Source organism: Centrocercus urophasianus, unplaced genomic scaffold, assembly GCF_019232065.1.
Source record: "Centrocercus urophasianus isolate 14NV4802_14NV808 unplaced genomic scaffold, USGS_Curo_1.0 seq_27, whole genome shotgun sequence".
NCBI classification, from domain to species: Eukaryota; Metazoa; Chordata; class Aves; order Galliformes; family Phasianidae; genus Centrocercus; species Centrocercus urophasianus.
This window is the reverse complement of record NW_024884833.1, coordinates 57,576-78,555: the sequence shown is the minus strand read 5'-3', so window position 1 is coordinate 78,555 and position 20,980 is coordinate 57,576. Positions and strand designations below refer to the sequence as shown.

At 39.4% G+C, this 20,980-nt stretch overlaps 1 protein-coding gene and 1 long non-coding RNA gene across 2 annotated transcripts; both read left to right on the top strand.

The window, feature by feature from the left end:
* The first annotated feature begins 701 nt into the window (after window positions 1–701).
* On the top strand, window positions 702–7,693 carry LOC122164707. Its single transcript, XR_006170299.1, has 3 exons — window positions 702–898; window positions 2,104–2,223; window positions 5,109–7,693. It is a non-coding gene; the product is annotated as an uncharacterized LOC122164707 (long non-coding RNA).
* Window positions 7,694–7,809: 116 nt separating this feature from the next.
* On the top strand, window positions 7,810–18,429 carry AK3 (adenylate kinase 3). The gene is made up of 5 exons (XM_042826719.1): window positions 7,810–7,968; window positions 11,024–11,143; window positions 13,810–13,982; window positions 16,670–16,788; window positions 18,070–18,429. Exons 1-5 carry the CDS (start codon window positions 7,821–7,823, stop codon window positions 18,191–18,193), a joined length of 684 nt encoding a protein of 227 aa, XP_042682653.1. The 5' UTR covers window positions 7,810–7,820; the 3' UTR covers window positions 18,194–18,429.
* The last annotated feature ends 2,551 nt before the right edge of the window (window positions 18,430–20,980 follow it).

Below are 20,980 nucleotides of genomic sequence, written 5' to 3'. Positions count from 1 at the left end.
ATGACAGGTTGAAAGGCGACACATCCAGGGCAGCTGATCCCAGTTGACTGAAGGAGTGTTTCATACTGTGTAACATCATACTCAGCAATAAAAACTGTGAAGGAGAAAGGAGGGACTTTCAGAGTTGTGGCTTTTGTCTTTCCGAATAACTGTTAGTTGTGATGAAGTCCTGCATTTCAGGAATGTGTCTGAACATCTACCTGCCAGTGGGAATTGGTGAATTAATTCCTTGTTTTGCTTTGCTTAATGTGTGGCTTTAACTTTATCAATTTGTCTTTATCTCAAGCCACAAATTTTCTCACTTTTGCCTTTCTGATTCTCTTTTTCATCTCACCAAGCAGAGGGAGTAAGCAAGTGAATTGTGTCGTGTTTAGCTGCCTACCTGGATTAACATGGAACAAAATGGAAATTGCATTGCAGTTATCGACCTGCAGTTTCATGTTGTGAAATGGACAATTTTATATGGCTAGACTTGGATTACTACTGAATCATAGCTCCCAAATCATAGACTTGTTCCTGAATGAACACACTGTGATCATTTTAAGGGGAAGTCTATATTTTAACATTCAGCTCTGTGTCGTATTCTACTTTTAAGCCTACAAATTTTTATTTATTTATTTATTGTTTGTTTGGTTAATACATTTGCATTTATTTTTCATATTTTCATATTTATGGATGAAGTTGGAAAGGTCCTCTGGGTCTATCTGGTCCAGAGGGATGCCTAGGTCCATGCCCAGGTGGCTTCTGAAGATCTTCTGGAGGAGAACTCAGTCACCTGTACAGTAACAAAGTGCTTCCTGATGTTCCAATGGAGCCTCCTGTGTTTCAGTTTTTGCCCATTGGCTCTTGTACTGAGGCTGAGCACACTGAAAAGAGCCTGGCTACATACTTTTTGCAGGTATTTATGTACATTAATGAGATCCCCACTGAGCCTTCTCGAAGCTGAACAGTCAAGACTCACTCAACCTCTCCTTGGAGGAGGGATGTGTCAGTCCTCCTGTGGTGAAAATGCAATCATTCTGACAGCTTTAAAGTCTCTGGTTAAAGCAAATTGTTCAAAGCTGGAGTGCTAGTTAAAAACAATAAACAGAAGCCTGAGATGCATTTGTCATTTTGAAGAGGCTCATGGAAACAGTCAATTGCTTGTAGTGATAAAACTTCTCAGATTTCTGAAGGTTCAAAATTGAACCATTCTGATATCATTAGGAAACTGCAATACTTGAGCATCATTTTGAAATTCTTTCTTTTTTCTTTTTAGTTCTCTTCAAATATTGCTGTCCAGGTCAAGAGATTTTAGAATCAACTTTCAGTTATTTATGAAGATTAAATCTGTTTCAAATAAATCTGTACTATCTGAATGATAGCCTATTTTTTAATAATTATCATGTTTCTCAGATATTTTTTTCCTTAATGTGCCTTGAGGTGCTGGTGGTTTTACTGTCTGGAGTGTATTTTCCCATACTTCATTCATCTGTATAAGCAGTGAAGAGCCATCAATTCTGTACAGAAACTGTTTGTTTTTTGTGGTAGTTATCATTTTGCATAAATAAGTCATAGCTTCTTTGAAAGGAAAAGGCTATCTCATACAAACCCTGCTGAAGGATTAACCTGCTGAAGGAGGTTAATAGTGATAAGGTTGATGGTTTGGAAAAAAAAAAAAAGCTTCTAACACTACTTCAATCTTGAATAGATTTGAAAGACAAGAAAATAAGAGAGTATATTTTATATACAGTTTTGTTGCAGGTACTCTCCTTTAAGTTCAGTCCTTTACAGTTTAATTGGTGTGACATTTAAAGTTTAAATCAGCTGTTCAACTGACTGGATAGTTGACTTTTGAAATTACTAGTAAATTGTGCTAGTTTTAAAGCATATTAAATGAATTTTTGAAAATTTTGAGAAATTTATGTAGGAATTTTTGTCAAATGTTTAAAATTACTATAATTTAAGGGAGGAATCCTGTAACTAACAGTTTTAGAGAGTTTTACAAAAAGAAAAAAAAAAAGTATCTTAGTCCAAATTGCCTAAAGTAGTGTCATGTGTAGTGACCATTGCTGTGTCATCTGTGGAGGAATGCCTTAGTAATATAACCTCATGTACTAACAGAATGAACTCTTGGGAAGGAAAGAAATCCTGGTCAGTGGGAAATTCAGTATGATTTGTGAGAAACTTGTTTGTGCAAAGGAGGATGTACCACAGTTTGTTTTCAGCTAGGATATGCTCAAGGTAAGTTATTTACCCAAGATTTAATTTTAAAGTATAAGTCGAATTCACCAAAATGTAAGTTGATGATCTCAGAGAATCTGTGTAATTCCCGTTCTGAAGTACTAAATTGTCTTGGTTTTCCTCAAGTCTATAATAAGCTTATGAAACATTCCTTCTAAAAACTATTTAACTGTAGTTTTTAAAGAAATGGGAAAAACGCCATTCTTAGTAAATTCCCAATATCAAAAAGGTAGGAATTTGAGGCATGGCTTTGGCAGCGTCTGATGCACGGACTCAGGTGTGAATGATCCAAATCGTTTATTACAAGTTCTCACATCACTTACATACCGTCACAAGTTTTCTTTTTCTAGCTTTCCCATCCGCCCCTATATCTTTCCCATCCACCTTTACATGTCAACAGAGCATTCTACAAAACTCTCTTCAGCCGTTCACACAGGCACTTATCCAATCAGAGCCGTGAGATGTTCTTTCTTCTAGAGGTGTCCTTGGTTCTATGCTGTTTATCTTGCTCCACAGCTTCTGCTCTGAACAGTTTTTCTTGTATTCCCACAGGCTTTCATGAAGTTGGCAGTCATTAATTATTCATTATATTCTGTATTGTTACAAGTTGAAAACTTCCTCTGCCAAATAAGTTTTTATTGTGGTCTGAATTAGGGAGCCAGTTCCAATAGTGGAGGTTGAGCCAGCTAGGGAAACAGTTCTATCTATAAAAGAAACAGCTTCAGTTGTTCAGACAGCCTTCTGTGCTGCAGAGCAGGATTGCTAAACAAAAAGGAACACAGGCCTCCCAGTGCTATTGACTTAATCTATTGTAATTTTGATTCCCTGCCTTCCAGTTGAAAAAGTAGGGTACCAAATAGAATTTTACCATGTGAATTCCTACATTGGAAGATGAATTTGGGTCCAATTCTAAAACTGATTGGGCAAACAAGTGAACATGAAATCTTATGGAGAATGCCTTATCTGAAAAATTTCAATTTAAGATAAATGGAGGTACTTCATAGCTTCTGGGCAGGTTGAATAAACTGTTTCTGATACAGCCTGGGGAACAGCTGTAGAAGGTATGCTTCTTATATTCCCATTGGCAATCTTCGGAAGAGAGCCACTGGTACATAGATAATTGGAATGTGTATTTCCTTGATTTGGATTATAATAAAGATTTAGAAATAATTTCAAGATCTGAATCCCCCTCCCTCCTCCTCCCAAAACTAAACCAAATCAGCAATCAATGTGTGGAGGTGCTTGTTACAGAGTATCTTCATCACTTGGAAGAAAAGAAAAAGGTGTAGAAAATATATGAAAATACTGTAAAATCTGCAAGGTATGTCATTGTGGAGTTGAATTTTTCCACACTTATCAAATAGTATGCAATGTTAGCTGTTTTAAATAGACCGGAGAGCATATAGTGCACATGCAGCTCAGATATAACCATGTAGACTGGGCAACAAGGTGCTATAACATGGGTGCTTGCACTGCCAGAGTGAAAGAACTGTGCATCCAAGTGCAGCAGCAGTATCTTTAAACGTGGTTTCATTGACATCTAGTGACAGAAAGTGTTTCTGCATGTCATGTTCAAGCCTGTATTCAGACTGCAAGAAGGGTGGCCATTTTCCACACAAGTAGGCATTAAGTGAGAAATTAAGTTTGATGGTGTTTTGTCTGAATCTGCTAAAGATTCATATACAGAAAGAAGGTGATTAAGAGTCACCTGTGATAGTTTTGGTGAATGCAGTGTATATTCAAGTGTTGGAAGACCCATGATTTGCTTAACCCTGATTGTTCTGGCTTATTTAGGCTAAAATGGCATACAACAATCACATAATTTCATTCCTTTTCCATTTCTATATCCTTCATATTAAGTGAAATGTTAAAGGGATTGTATTTTATGTAGGTCATTCCAAAAGTAATGTTTCTATATGCCACTGTACATTGGGTGTGGTATGACTAAGTCTGGAAATGTACTTCATGGTCATTGAACTGGTACGAGGTCTGGCATTATCATACCTACAAAAGAAAGGTGTCTTTTTCCCTGGTCTGACAATGGAAGTTTGAACTTTCAACTTATTCAGTGCTGCAGTGTAGCAGTCTTGATAGTTTTTCTGTGTACTACGAAAAGCAGATGGATTACACCTCTTGTATTGCAAAAGACAGTGCACATCATACTCGCTAAGAGCTGTGTCTTAAACTTTTTCTTCACTAAGGAATTCACATGTCACTACTCTGTGAACTGCTTTTTTAACTCTGGCTTGTAGTGATGACTCCACATCTGGTCACCAGTAATTATGTGATCCAGGGATCTGTCACCTTCAGCCTCTTGTTGTTTCAATACTTCCAGGAAGACTCGCAGGTAGTGTTCTTTTTTTCCTGTGTGAGCATTCATGGGACCCACTCAGCACAGACTTTCTGATATTCCAACGTTGTTGCCATCATTTCCAGTGCATTGAAGCCAATATTCAGCCCCATTTCCCTGGTTTTAATCTGCTGATTCACGTGGGTGATCTGATCAAGATACTGTTCATTTAATGATGTAACAGCTGTGCATGGCTTCTCTTTAATGTTGCTGTTGCCTCTGCTGAAATGCACCACCCACCGCTTCACTGATCAGATCCAGTGTTTGATCTCCAGAAATATTCAGCAAGTGTTGATGAATATCAATGGTGCATTTTTTTTTGGCACAGAAGAATTCAGTAACACACTTTTGCTTCATACGCACTTCCGTGTCAGACGACATTCTGTAGGACTGCCACACTGCTGCCATTTGTTATACAGCAACAAAATCTAACAGTATTGGTGGGAATGTTCAACCTTTGTTACCATTTCACCAATGTGTGCATCTGACATTGTGGGCCAACAAACTAAAATAGGTTTCATTACTTTTGTTACAGCCCTTGTGTAACTTCTTCCTCACATAAGAAACCATTCTGATGTAAAATGGAAAGGTTAGGAAACGAGTTTTGTTACAGTACTAATGGAATTCTTTACCAAACTCAAAAGGACATGGATCTCCAAGGAGAAGATAAGACTAAAGTTCTTTTTACAGTGTAAGTCTTAATAAGTCTCTTTAAAGAATTACTTGTGTTTGAAAAGCCACTGAAAAGTCTGAAAGACTCCTTTTTGGAAAGAACACGAGGACTTGTTTACAGCAAGATTCTGGTGCCCTTGTGATAGCTAAATGGTAAATTTCCTTAATCAGGACTTAAGGGCACAAGGGCATATAGTCTGGACATAAGTGTGTAAACTACATGTGTGAATAGAGCATCTGATCTGTAAGCAGGAAAAAGGTTAATTGAGAATACAATGTAGGCTGTATTAATTAAGCTTGGTTACTGTGTTAAGGTATGAGTAGTTTAGTCTGGATTAATATAAACAATTGCCATGTTTGAAATGTTAAAATTATGCAGAAAAAAATGATGTGCATGTTTTTTAACTAAAGGACTGTACTGAATTACCCATTATCTGTAATTATCTATATGCTGCTACAGATCCTCCCTATATTTATTCACTTTTGCATTTCTCAATATGCCACAAGTGTTGCGTAAAACCATTAGGATGAGGGATGTACTCTGGCAAAGATAGCTGAGGAGAAGGGAACAAGAATTCATTTTACTATGAACACTTGGTAATGTAGTTACCCACGTGTTGTTTTGCAAATATTATATGCTAGTGAGACTCTGTATGTGAAGTGCCTCTCAATCCACCTCCATCCACTCTTTCTTTGCTTATGCTTTCTGAAATCTAGACATTTTTTAGTGGTTTTTGATGGTGTGATTGTTTTAGCTGTCCACTGTGCCTTTTCTTTGAACTGTCCAGTAGCGCCTGCAGGGAAGTTGATCTTCAGGCTCCTTCATTAACACATAGATAAGTTATTTCCATTTTTTATACGTAGTGACTTTGGAAATAAGGTTTAGTGATCTCACTGACAAATCTAGTGTTTGTTGTCTCTTTATTTCACACAATAACTTCCCTGTCCCCAAAAATTTGTATTAGAAACACTCAAAACTTGTCTACCTTTCATAATTTTATGTGAAACGTTTAACTGCAAAAAATAGCATGGCTTCTAACATCTACATTACAAAATTGTGTTTCAGCCTGTGCATACAACTACTGCTTTGGCAGACTGAGATGTTTCCCAGGGAACTCTCATAAAGCTTTGAATGTTTCACACTTTCTGTCCTGCTGCATTGTAGAATAAAGAGAGGTAATAACAGGTTTGGTTATGGGGCTTACTGCATGCTTATACTTCTAAGTACTCAGCCAGTGTTTTCATACTTTAACATTAAGGCTATCATCTTGTTTACTAGACAGTTTTTTGGGCTTTGTTCATACTGTTGCTGAATACCACATGCCCATCTGGAGGTTTTTCTGTTGCTATTTCAGAAGACTTCTTGCAACCACTGCAATTAAACAAGGTTGTAAAAAGGAAAGCTGGATTTTATTAAAGTGCATTTTGTCTTTGGTTCTGTTTTCTGTGACATTGGTTTTCACTGCTGCTCTCCATGCTCATGGTGGTGGAGATCTAGTAATCAGCCTTTCCATAATCTTTATCAGGAAGGCTTATTCTTGCTGCAGACGTGACAGTGAACATTCAACTATTGGTACAATGTTCTGTTTTAGTGAAAATGCTGCGTACTGCTGAGAATCACTGAATTGTATTGGTGGGAAGAAGCCTCTGGATGTCGTTGGAACAACATTGCTCAAATGAGGACCAACTGGCGGCAGAATACATTCAACTATCTTAAACAAAGCTCAGCCCCAGCTTTTTAAAAATGTGGCTACTTGCTATCATACTGTTGGAGCAGCCTTATGAATACCAGCAAGAGCAGAGCTGCTGAATGAGGTTGGGTTAGCCAGGAGCTGAGGTGACCACAGCACAACCTTATGACACCTGAGCAGAAGAGTGAGGTAGTGATAGCAGTATATGTCAACAGTCCAGTGATCTCTAGGTGACAGTCAGATAATTAGTCATGTTCAAGGCTAATCTGGGAAATTTAAACTGTGCAAGGTAAGGGTTGGGAAGAGGTACTCATATGGTCAGGACAGGGGCCAGGGGCTTGGTGAGGGAGGGCTGTGGTGGTCCTCCTGAAGCTTGGGCAGGCTGAGGGAGGTGCTAGAAGGGGAGCTAGGAGGGAGGGAAGGAGGGCTGATGCTCTCATAAGCTCTTGGTAAGTATGAATGTGGTGCGTTCGGGCAATAATGAGCATCAGTGCTTGTAATTCCTTAATGTGGTTGCTTTTTAGGGGTGGGAGTAGGAGGGAGAGGGAGAAGTTACTTTGACATAATGCTTAAGGGCTGTCTGATGCTTCTCGTTTTAATGCGGCTTGCTTGGGTATCAGTATTTTGGCGGTTATTTTGTGTGCTGTAAAGATCATTCCCTTCTCTCCCCCGTGCTGACAGCTCCTTCACCGGGAGAGCTGTCACCGGCACTCCGCGGCCTCCTGCCACCCTCGTCCCAGCACCGGGACGAGGCACCGCCCGGGGGTAGGCGGCGCCGCTGCAGGCCGCTCTCCCTCTCGCTCCGGTCCGCCCCCCCCGGCCTAGGCCGCGGGACCTGTGCGCGGCAGCCGCGGCGACGAGAGGGGTCCGGCGGCCGCTGCGGGATGGCGCCGCCGCCGCTGCTGCGCGCCGTCATCATGGGCCCGCCGGGCTCCGGCAAGGGCACGATCTCGGCGCGGATCATCAAGCACTTCGGCATGAAGCACCTCTCTAGCGGAGATATGCTGAGGGACAACATGCAGAAGAAGACAGGTGAGCGGCGGGGGTTGGCTCCGCCGCCAGCCCCGGGCCCTCCCAGAGCACGCGCGAAACGGAAAGCTCTGCACCGGTCTCCTTGCCGCTTACGTTTCCTGGAGCTCCACACGAGGCCTGTCCCAGGGGCTGTGAGGCCGCGGAGTTCCTCGTAGTTCCTCCGTCGGAAGTGTTTGTCCCGAAATGGGCAGACGTGTGTGCAGTGGGGGTGTTCCGAAAAGGAGTGGCAAAGTTTTCAAGCTGTTTGCCTTAATCTGATTTACCGTGTTGTCCTGTCTTGATCTCTGGCTCTCTTCCAGTGCAACTCTTTTTTTTTTTTTTTTTTTATTTTTTTTACTGATGACAGGTCACCCTCTGGCTTGCAGATCTGCTTTTATTGATGGTGGGGCTGAAAATCTTGCAGGAACCACTTGTGGCTGCTTGTGGTAAAGTGAGGGTGTTGGTGCCAGCACCTGGAAGAACTTGTGAACGGCCACCTACCTTTGCAGCAGCAAAGCAGTAGCATGGTTACGTAACTGTTGGTATTGGTTTTGAAAATTTGTGAGCATCCTTGAAAATGAAAAAATGATCTGTTATTATGAAATCAGCTGGTTTTGATTTCCACATATCTTCACACAAACCATGTTCGCTTTGTAAGAGTAATGGCCTTAGCTCGGTTGACTGACCTCACTGTGTTTGGTATCTCCGAGTTAAACATTTGCTAGGAGCACCACCTCTGCATGCATATCTGAACACATCCAGACTTTTGTGTGATTGTAGAGTCAGAATAAGTTCTCTCAGAGATTCACAAAACAAAAATTATTACTGCTGTGAACCTTCAGGTTAAGTAAGATCCAGTGAGAATGGAAGACTTCCCAAAAGAGAAAGAAAACACACTGTTTATGAAATAGATTAGTTTTGTGCCCATTGAAAGTGTTGCACCTTGGAAGCAAGATCAAAGAATGTAAACAGAGTCAAGCTGAGGAGTGTATGAGAAGAATAAATACCCACTGATTGATTTGATAAGGGAGTTTTGGAGCAATGGAAAGAAAAGTGAGGAGATCAGTGAACGATGTAGGAGGTGTTGAAATTCACTCAGAGTTAGCTAACAGAACTTAAAGGAATTGACTATGGAGTTTTCCATTCATGACTTACTGCACATGAAGCTCTGTTTTAATTTTATTAAAAGTAAGCCACTATTTGCAGAAACAGTCTCCGAATGTCTGAGGTGAATATTGAGGTAGTGAGAGTGGGTAGGATACTGAAAGGGCTAAGCTGGAATGAGAGGCACTTCAAAGAGCCTGGACGAATGTAGCTGAGGGAAGGAGGAAAAGAGCTTTGGTAATAATGGAGTCTTGCAGTGCTTAGTTCTTTAGGAACTGTAAAGCTAAATTGGACAGTTAAAAATTTGGAAAATTAAATATAATTACCAGTTGCTGTATGGAGCTATTTTTAGCACTTGCTGTCTCTTGAAAGCAGTCTTTGTTGAAAAGTCCTTTTGAGCATGAGTGTCCTTAGCAGTTTGCAGTTATTGCCATGTTCTGCTATGTCAGAGAGTGGAGAGTTGGTGACAGTCTCTACAGTGCTTAGCAGCCTGCAGTCTGAATGTGGCTGAAGCTTGTTTGCTGTATGCAGTTAGGACAAGCCAATTTTCTGAAAAACTTTTAGCACAAATACCAATTTTTTTGTCTTGACAGGAAGTACCACGTGTGGTACAAAGGGGTGTGGTTTAGTGGGGAAATGCTGGTGGTAGGGATTGGACAGGATGATCTTGGAGGTATTTTCCAACCTTGTTGATTCTATGATTCCATGATTATTTTTTCCTCCTGCAATAGTTGGCTCTAGAAGATGAGGGGCTTGCAGTTACAGGCTGTGTTTCCTCTTCCACAGTTCAAATAATAAGACGTGTCTGCCTTATAACTTGCCATATGCTTCACCTGTCTGCGCCCAACAGCTCACCTGTGTTTACAAAGAATGTTGGTATTACCATTTTCCACCAGGTTTGCATTGCATGTACACTTAGATCATTGTGGCTTGAGCAATATGGTGGCATGAATCTAACAGATTTGGGCATCAAGTGCATATTCAATTGTACACTGTACAGCTTTCAATACTGCATCAGGTGATGGGGCTGGCATTTTTTACTGCTTCCTGTTGGAAGTGGTCTTATTGTGTATCAGTAATGTCAGTCCATCCCATCCTCTTGTTTAGCTTACTAGATCTGAATTGTCCATTAATAAACACGTAAGCAAATCCACGATAAAACAAAACAACACAACTTAGGTGCTATTTGAGGTGACTTATTAAATTAGCTATTTGCTTTATAAACTAAGGCCACAAAGACTTTGTGCTCAGAGTAGAGCTCAGGCAAATGGATTTCTTCCTGGCTGTTCCCATGACTTAGATGACCTGCAGCATGACAATGCATGTAATATCAGAGTGTGATATCTGGATCTGTGATGTGTAAAGGGCATCTTAGCAAGCTGGTGGGCTAAGCAACTGGTATTAAAGGGTAGTCAGCGTCACGGGAAAGTACTAGTGGATGTGCACTCCTATAAATAGTTTACAACATCTATAAACATCTTGTAACTCTGGTAATCATAAAAACTTGTTCTGGCATGTGTGCCTCATTGTGTGCTGCTCTCTTAAATACTTGTGGAGTTTCCATTTATAGAGAAGTCATAGAATAATAACTAGATATTAAACTGAGAAAATAAATTCCTCAGCAGGAAATCTGAGGGCTGGCGTCATTACGGAGCTTGGATGCTTAATGTTTCTTTATTCTTGTTTTAAGGACTCGTCCTGGTTTTTGGAACTTATCTTTCAAATACTCAGCAGTAAAATTATTTTTGGGCTGTGGGGTTAGAAGTAAACTGAATGCCTCTGTTGCTATTTGTGGAGCCACAGTCCAAACAAATTAATCTGATACATTTGCAAAATCAGATCCCAGTGTCTGGTTAATAACTTTACTGATCTGTGCCGTCCTGATCAAAGTGAAGTGTTTACAGGGTTGTTGGCATTTTTTTAGTTGCTGGAGGTCACAGGTACTGGGACATGACTACTCTTACTTTCACAGAAGTTGGAATCCTTGCCAAGTCCTACATTGATCAAGGAAGGCTTATTCCAGATGACATCATGACACGGCTGATGCTGAATGAGCTAAAAGGTCTAGATCGATACAACTGGCTGCTGGATGGTAAGTTACCATATCGGATATTACTATGTAAGGAGAGGAAATACGCACTAGAATGCGTGGTTTGTTTGATTCACCAGTGGATACCTAACCTTTGGCACCACCCTCGAGGCACGGTATTTTACAGTGTATGTTGCCAGCTTCTCCTGAAACATTTGGCAGCTCCAGTTTCTTCAGCTGCAAAGTGCACAGGATGCATGCTGCTTTCAGAGTGTTAAATGGACATTAATTTATGTTGAAAAGGTCCTTTTACTGAAAAGTAACATTTCAAAACTGGTAATTCTATTAATTCTTATTTCCCCTCCAATAACAGAGACTTCTTTTAAAATATGGATTGAGAAGTGTTTTTTTAAACAGTCCTTGGAGTGTGGAACACTTGAAGAAAGGGTTGAAGTAGTTATGTAAATAGAAAAGTAGGCAAGCATGTGAAACAGCAGTAAGTGCCATGTGTAATAAATCACTAACAAAACCAGTGCTCAGGAATAAGTCATTGTTCTTAAAGACCTCCTTTAGACCAAATTGCATGTGGATTCTTCAGTGTAAGCTTATAGCTTCAGCATTCACACTTGGGAGAAAATACGTTTACCACAGTATCATGGACTGATGGGTTCTTGCTACCCCAGCCCCTGGGAGTACAGTTGGTTGTGCATCACAAAGATAGGGTCTAGTGTGGATGTGTGTGTTTTCACATTCTGACCACAACTTGTCTCAGTAGATAAAGCTGAAAAGTTTTTGATGTGGCTTTTTGTTTAGAGGGAGTGAAACATCCATACTGCTCTGTGTTAGTAATAAACAGAAGACCAGGGAAAATGTGGGCTCTCTCTGGAAGGAAACAGAAGACCTAATTACCTATGATATAAAGGCTGAGATACTCAGTTTTTTTGCTTTAGTCTTCAATGGCAAGTGTTCCAGTTACACTCCCTAATTCAGAGAAGGCAAAAGCAAGGTCAGGGAGAAGAACAGTGGATATACTGTAGAAGATTGGTTTTTAGACCATCTAAGGAATCTGAGGGTTCATGGGACCTGATGATATGTATTCAATGGTCTTGAGGGAACTGGTGAATGAAGCTGCTAATCCACAGTGCATCGTATCTGAGAAGTCATGGCAGTCTGGTTAAGTTCCCCCTGACTGGAAAAAGGGAAACTCCATCCTGTAGTGCTTTATTATACTTCTTCAGTGCCATGAACCTTCGATTTTTATCTCAAAGGCGCTGTGAAGAGCTCCTCAACAACACATGCAGCATGCAAACTAAGCAGGAGGAGTTGGAAACCGTGGTGCAGTTAGAAAACTATGATGTAATTGCTGGCATGGAAATGTGATGGGATGAATTGCACAACTTGAACACTATAATTGAGGGCTACATGCTTTTCAGAAAAAACACGCAGGGAATAGTGGGGGAATTGCCCTTTATGTTATGAAATTGAGATTGTGCAGAGCTATTTCTGAGAAACAGCCATGATCAGATTGTGAGCTTGTGGGTTAAAATTAGGGATTAGACCAATAAAGGGCATCTTGTGCCTATGGGTTTATAATAGGCTACCTGATCAAAGGGAGCCTGTTGATGAGGCCTTCGTGCTTCAACTACAAGAAGCATTGTGGTTGCAGGCTCTTATCCTCATGGGGTATTTGAATCACTGGAATGCCTGCTAGGAAAGCAACATGGAGGCCTGCAAGCAATCCAGAAGGCTCCTGTATCCTGCTGGAAACAAATTTCTGGTTCAGACATTAGGCTGTCTGACCAACCAGGGGAGAAGTGCTAATAGATCCACCAGTGGAAATGACATCATTAAAGAGGTTAAGACTGGAGGCAGCCTGGTATGTAGTCACTGGGCCTGGGTTGAGCTCATGATCTTGAGGAATATGGGCCTAGCAAGAAGCAAGGTCAGGATTCTGAACTTGAGAAGAGTGAACTTCCATCTGTTTGATTAACTATGAGATTCCCTGGGAAGCTGTCGTTAAGGACAAAGGAACAGAGTAGAGCTTGTGCATATTTAAGGAGAGCACAGAATCATAGTACAAGAGATCTCCATCTCCCAGCACATCCAGTCAAATGGGAGAGGCAGGAAACTAGCATGGCTGAGTGGAGAGTTACTGGTCAAACTGAGGGATAAGAATATACATAAAAAATGTACAGGTAATGGAAGTAGGGACAGAGTCTGGAAAGAATAAAAGGATGCTGTCTGGACATGCAGAAATAGGATCAACAAAGTCAAGGCCTCAGTGTACTCACAGTCTCTGGTAGATATATTGTTTTTAATGCAAAGGGAGAAAATAAGAAAATAAGAGCAGTCCCGAGTGTTCTGTTCCTCTTAGAATGAGCTGCCTATTGCTTTTATTGTTCAAAATATGCATATTGTGGTATGTTTTTTTTTTTTTTTTGTGAGTAAATTGGTGCATAGTACATATGAATATGGGGTATTTTTGCTTGTTTGTTACACTTCTGGGAAGATGCCTATATGAACTGAGGAAAAGGAAGCTGGAAGACATTCAACAATAGTGCCACGAAACTGAAAAATCTGCTGAAAAAATTATCAGAAAAATCTGATGTCTCTTTAGCCTTTACAGCATGATAATACACATTTTCTATCTGACCAGCAGTTTCTCTACTGTTGAAATCCAGCAAATTCTCATAACTCTGGATACTTATGGAGTTATTTCCTTCATAAAGGTTTCCCTAGAACAGTTGCTCAGGCACAAGCCCTGGATAAAGAGTGTCAAATAGACACTGTGATTGACCTAGACGTACCATTTGAAACCATAAAATGTCGTCTCACTGCACGTTGGATCCACCCTAGTAGTGGCAGAGTCTACAACCTTGAATTCAGTCCCCCCAAAGTGCAGGTAAGCAATACACATATTGATACTGGTGCTAAATAAATGTTGCCCTGCATTTGGAATTGTAGTGAAATATTGATGTACATTATTGCAAAATACAGTAGTTCAGAAGAAAAAGATTTGTTTTGTCTCTTTAGAGCACAGAAACTCTCTGCTAACACACTGCCTCTTGGAGAATGCCCAGGTAGAAGCTCAAGCTCATGGGCAATTTGCTTGCCCTCTGCAGAATGAAACACCATGATGCCAGCTCCTCATACTGTGTCATAAGCTCGTATTATTCACTGATTCATGTGAGCTGGGTGTCATCTTAGCCTGCTTTGCAGTTACTGACTGTGCAGTCTGAAATGCCGTTTCCCATCCTCTAGAGGACTCATTCTTTCTATCCAGGGTGCACATTAAGTAATGTACCAGTCACAGATATCCACTTGATACTTTTCCTGATTAATTACCATTTAATCAGGGTATTTTTAGAGGGGCAGTTGTTATATTGTTATATTGCAAAATTAGATATAGGAACTTGGTAATATGAGAAGCTTCTCAACAGAACAAAAAGCTTAAAGCTTGAGGTGTCGTAAAACAAGAACAGTAAGCTAATAATATAATGGATATACATCATTACCCTAAATTTTTTTTAGGTACTCAGTTCTGTATCATTCTTAACTCTAAATAACTTACCTGTTGCAGCATCCCATTTTATCTGGAAGTTCTATTAAGTTGCATCACAACTATAGCAGGCTTTGTATTTTTGAGGTTACAGTGTTGCAGGAAAAGAATCCAGTGAAATACCAGTGAAATTGCTTAAAGTGAGCAATTGCAAACATTAAGTATAGTTTAAAACTGGAATTTAAATTATGGTTACTTTTAATTGCAGAAGAACATAGACAAGCAGCAACAGAGCATTACCAGACATAGCAGAGTGGGTTCCAGCTATGAAAGCTATACTATGCACTCCACTCTACCTATCACGTAATTAGTGAAGGAAGCATATCACAACATATTAAAGCAGTTTGTGAAATGACACTGAACAGGTGCAGTGCAGTTGTCTGTGTTGTCTGGTAGCTCTGAAAAAATTTCAGCCGCCTAATTGCTCATCTGTACAATCAATGAATGCACAGATGTTATAGTTAAGAGATGTACCAGTGCTTGGCTATGTAGTTATTACACCAAAGCAGAAAAGATAAGATGCTTACCCATATCCTGGGCTCACTTACAAAACTCCAGCAGAGCGGATCTCCAGAAGAGATCCTTCCCCACTGGTAGCCAGCTCTTAAATAGGTCTAGGAGAAGTGGAGCCAGGCTCCACCCCTTCCGGCAGCACAACTGAACTGCCTTCACCTGTGCTGCCATGGCTGACCCAGTGCTCGCCTCAGGTGATCAATCAGAGGTTCAGGCCGTGACTCAGCAGTTCCCATACACTCATCAAAACTAAAAGACTGTGGCTTGAGAGTTCATACAAAACTGCAGTCCTGATACTTAACAGGTGCAACTAAGGCACTACTATGGTTGCCTTCACAGATGTTAGATAGAAACCCCTGAATATTTTAAATTATTGTATAATATAAAGAAGGTAAGTTTGACCATGTAATCTCTAATATCTCTAATATCAGACATGTTCTGGAACAAGTTTTCTTCATGCCTTCATAAACAGAGCAGCTTATTCAACACTGACATTTATCATTGGTTCTTGAAAATGCCAAAAAACAAGCAGGAAGAAGGAACGTTTCTGTTGTCTAACAGACTTTGTACTTAGAAGATAACTAATATTTCCACTTCAGATGTCAGATTAAACTTGCCTTTTGTAACAAATGAAAATAATTGAAGGTTTAATTAGTATGTAAGAAGGAACAGAGAGTCCCCCATGTCTGTATGGTGTGTTACTCTGTAACTAAGTGCACAACTCAGTGCAGCTAAGGAGATGCATTTAAAGCTACTAGTTAATTCTTAACGAGGTTCCTGTATCTTCCACTGTGCCAGTGACTGATGATTTCCTTGGCTGTTGCTTGTTTCAATACTTATAAGCACACTAACCACTTCAAGCCCTTCGCGAAACTGGTCTGAAATGTGTACAAGAGTAGGAATTGTCACATAGTAAGCCCATGCCTCTGCTTACTGAACTGTAGAATTGTTTCTGTTGGCTTCCATGTTATATTTTGCTGTCATATTTATCTGTTGCTAAACATTAAGTCTTCTGCAGTGTGACTTAAAAAGATTGTGAATTCCATTCTCCATTTTGCTGTCATCAAACTAAGGTCAAATTAGCTTCTTGCTTGCTTGCCCTTATGCATGAACATATTATCAACCACCTTCTTCTTCCTCTTAAATCCAAAACTCAGCATCACATGAGCTTCTGTGAAGAAAATTAACTCTGTCCCAGCCAAAACCATATCAGAAGGCTCTGTCTACATGTTTCAATATTCAGCAAATGTTCCAGAGACCTAATCAGTAAAATAATGATAACCTCATGTTCTCTGTAAATACTCTGAAAGTATTTTTATAGTAATTGAATATCTTACTTGAAAGTCAACTTCTTATATTCCAGGTAAGATAGAGATGGTAGCTTTTATCTTTATAAGCAGAAACCTACACCTGGACTACCTGAAATCTGATCATAATTTAAATGAAAAAATACACAAACAGAAATATACATTAGTGTTTGCTTTTAACCAACGCATTTGGTTTTAAACTATGATTAGGGCATTGATGACATTACTGGAGAGCCCCTTGTTCAACGAGATGATGATAAGCCAGAGACGGTTACCAAGAGGCTGCAGGCTTACGATGCACAAACAAAACCCGTTCTAGAATACTATCGGTAAGTAGTAAAATAACTATGCTTCTGCCACATTAGCACAGCAAGGAAAAAGTCCCTCTAGTTATAGAGTTCTTAAAACAGTCAGTGTGGTATGAGTAGCAGTGTATCTTTCACTACCTTTTTAAGAAATAAAAATAGTACAATCAGTATGATTTTGACTGTTGCATGGAACTTTTTGATGATCCAGCTTAGCACAACAGCCTTTCATTGCAGCTGCTTTTAGCTTTACACATAATGCTAGGCATTATTCAGTGAATTATATTAGTGATATGAGTGATGTAGGTCTATTTAGTAGGGTAACAGAGACAGTGCCTTTCTTGGAAACCTTCACAGTATTTTTAATTTCTGCATGTGTAGAAGTCCTTGTAATACAACAAGGGGTCAAGAAACTGAAAAATAGAAAAGTTGTTAATGAGAATTTAGAGGTGTCTGTTTGAAGAATAGGATTGTTACATACGAAGCTAACAACACACTCAGAACAACGAGCTGTTTGAGAATAATACCATTTGCACTGTGGAAGAGTAGAACTGTACGTAGTCTCTCCTTATGGTAAGCTGGTCTGCTCTGCTTTATTGAAATTGCTTTATCTATGTTAGTAATAAATAGGTTAATACTTGATCACTGTATAGAGATTTGTCATCTTACCTCACCTACGGTAAACACACTAGACTTCTTTTAAGAACATCCTGAAATAACTGTCCCTTCCTCTATCTCTTTGTATCTACCGCCCTTTATTATGCTCTAGGAAAACTACTTAATAGAAAACTAGGAGCTCTATCTTTTGGATTGGTTCAGTTTTAGAAAAATAGCTATTTTCAATCTAGAATTTTTTTTTCCTGACTAGTAACTTTCTGAAGTTTACAAGCTTGTAAATAGGCCTAATGACACACTGCAGATAAGACTAGCTACTAGAGTTCCAAACATTCTGATTGTGCCTGGTTTGATTTTCAAGATCTGACTCTAAAATGCAGTCAGTTAGATGACTACCATATAGGATGTGCTGTATGGCTTGACTGCTTCTTAAGTTTTACCTCTAATAAGTTTTATTAATTGTTCTGTAGACAACTACCAGCTTTTTGAACTGATGTGGCCAATAGTATACTGTCTGAAGAACACACTAATGCATGTAGACCTGCATTCCCAATGTTCTGGTTGCTCTTGGCATTAAATCACATACACATTAGTACACTTTGGCCAGGGCAATCTTAAAGCGAGGCAGGGATCCTGGAAGGCTGAGGCAATTTGACTTTTATAATACTTTTTTCTTTTTTTTTTCCTCAGGGAAAAAGGGCTGTTGAAATCCTTCTCTGGAACAGAAACTAATAAAATCTGGCCACATATCTATGCTTTCCTCCAAACCAAGTTGCCGGATGTGAGCCAGAAAGACACTGCCACTCCCAGGTGAAATTAGGTCTAACTTCTGCTCACTGGTCATAGCACACACACTATTACACAAGATTCAGCAATCAATAATTACTCTTAAGTAGTGTACCAGACTGATCAATAATTAAAGTCTACTGTTGGCCCTAAATTACATTGTGATAAAACTATGTCTTCTCTGGTTCTCTCTTCAAAACTGTATTTGTTTTTAATTTTAAAATATGCCTGATTTTCATAATATAGTAATTGACTTTAACAAAAGCAGATACTCTTGTGTCTCTGTTAATCAGAAAATAATCGTGTTTGGTAATAATAGTGAAGGAGAATATAGCATACAGAGGATTTTTGCTGATTTAATCATTCACTAACTGCAGTGTGAAGCAGTGACAAAAGGTATGGAAGGAAGTTTCTTGAATGCTTGACTTGTGGCCTCCCAGAAGCTGTGAGGGACTGTGGCTGCAGGAAGCACTTTCAACCTCAAACTGGCACAGGACAGTTTGGGTTGGAAGGGATCTTTTAAGCAATCATTTAGTTCAAGCTCTCTAACACGTAAGGACATGTTTCATTTTATCAGGCTGCTGAAAGCTCTGCTCATTCTGACTATGAACACAGCTTCCTTGGCAACTTCTTTCAGTTGCTCAGCCTTTGTGGGGGGGAAAAAATAAAAATTATATACAGTGGTAGCTTAATCACATAAAATGATAACATTCCTTAGCTTCACTGGTTTTGCTGGGCTTAAGTTACCCTTGAGACTTAGTGGATGATTTGCCCTATTGCTGTGGTTCTATTTCTGCCTTTGGCTATATTATTGGCATGAAAAATTTTGAATGACTTACAAATTCATTTGGTAAAGCCTCTGTCTTTGAGCAGCTGTGCAAAGCTTCACTAGTAAAAAGAAAGCAGACACTGAGTAGTTAGTGTAATTTTGTAAGCCTGCAGTGATACACTGGTCAAAATTGCCTATCTTTCCCTTTGTCTTTCAAAAAGCTGCTCTTCCCAAATGCCTGTGGTAAGATTTCCCTTTGTCAAATTAGTTTCTTTAATGAGCAAATTTTAATTTAGCAAGCATAGTTTTAATGACTTCATGCTGCTAATTCATGTCTCTGACCAGCTCTTTTGTTAATTTATTCACTAAGTAACTGGATTCACAAACCTCTATATACTATGCTTTTAACAGTCCAGATAATGCAGATGTTGCTATTCTTCAGTGGATTTTTTTTTTTAATGTTCACCAGTCTTGAGTTTCAAGAAGGGTAAGCAAAACCTGAGGATGAAACAACTGTCTAAGCAATGTCTGAGGTAGCCGCCTTGTCTTGCTAATGCAGGTCTGTCTCCTGTTGCACTGACTCTTATTAACTGCAGAGCTGTCATACCTTGGTCTGCGTATTCATGTACAGCTTTACTATTGTCAATACTGAGCAAGTCTCGAAGAAGATGGGTGCTGTAGAGTTTGTAAAACCTTCTCATTACGTTTCTGCTTATTTCTACAAAAAGAAACCATGCTTGCTTTCTTGCCCTCCATATGGTTTGAGACCTTCCCCCCACAAGTCAAGAAATTTTAATCACACATAACAAAAATAACTTTCAGTGTATCACAGGTTGGTAAATAAATGTGGCTCTACTGCTAGTAGTAGCAATTACAAATCACTGTGCACTATACATTGTCCTTATAACACATGTATGTAGCAAGAATTTAGTTAAGGAACAATCTGAAGCTGCTAGTTTCCCTTAATTATTAACTTAGGAGGCAGCGTTCACTTTTTCTACTCTGGAGCAACTGTCAAATTAATATGCTTTATATATAGTTTTCCTCTGTGACAGATCTCCTTTATCCTCAGTTTGTCAGCAAAGAAACTGGTAGGGAACAAACACTAGGTACAGGAAAAGGTACTGCCAGTTGAGCTGAAGTTCTCGTTTCTGCCACTGCAATTACACTAATAATGTAGTATATACTGTAAACTTAAGACTTGCTCTATTTTCAGCCCACAGCTGCAAACAAGTCTCAGAATAGCTTTAGCCTGAATCTGTCTGAATCAACTGTAAGTATACTGGCAAAGCTACTAGGAGTCTAGATACTTTCCCAACCTTACAATTAAATCAATACTGTTAAAGTACCTGGAAACCTATAGCACTGTTTGAAATGTAAGCTATTTTCATTGGCATATTTGAACTACAGTATAGATTTTTATATGTAGAACTGCTAAAGCAGTAGTAAAGCAGGATAGGATTCTTGACTGCAGAGGTTCTGTGGGACATCTTAAAACAGGGTTTAGATTTCTAGCTCCTAAAACAAACCATTTAATAAATTTTCACTTTAACTGCTTAAGCTGACCATTTTGTTAACTCACTTCAGTACCATATGAATTACCTTTGAAACTCTGAAAGATGTTATCATGACATAGCTTTAAATATGAAGACTGCTCTGAAAGTAATGCCTACTACTTTATTATGTTGCACTTATTATGTTGTTGGTGGTATGACAATAGAAGTTGAACCTCCCCACCAGTATTCCATTACATTTTGTTGCTGTGTGACAAACGGCAGCAGAGGGGCAGTCTGACAGTCTGACAGAATGGCATCTGACATGGAAGTGCATATGAAGCAAAGGTGTGTCACTGAATTCCTCCACAAAAAAAAAAAGAAAGAAAGAAAGAAAAAAAGAAAGAAAGAAAAAAAGAAAGAAAGAAAAAAAGAAAGAAAGAAAAAAAGAAAGAAAGAAAAAAAGAAAGAAAGAAAAAAAGAAAGAAAGAAAAAAAGAAAGAAAAAAAGAAAGAAAGAAAAAAAGAAAGAAAGAAAAAAAGAAAGAAAGAAA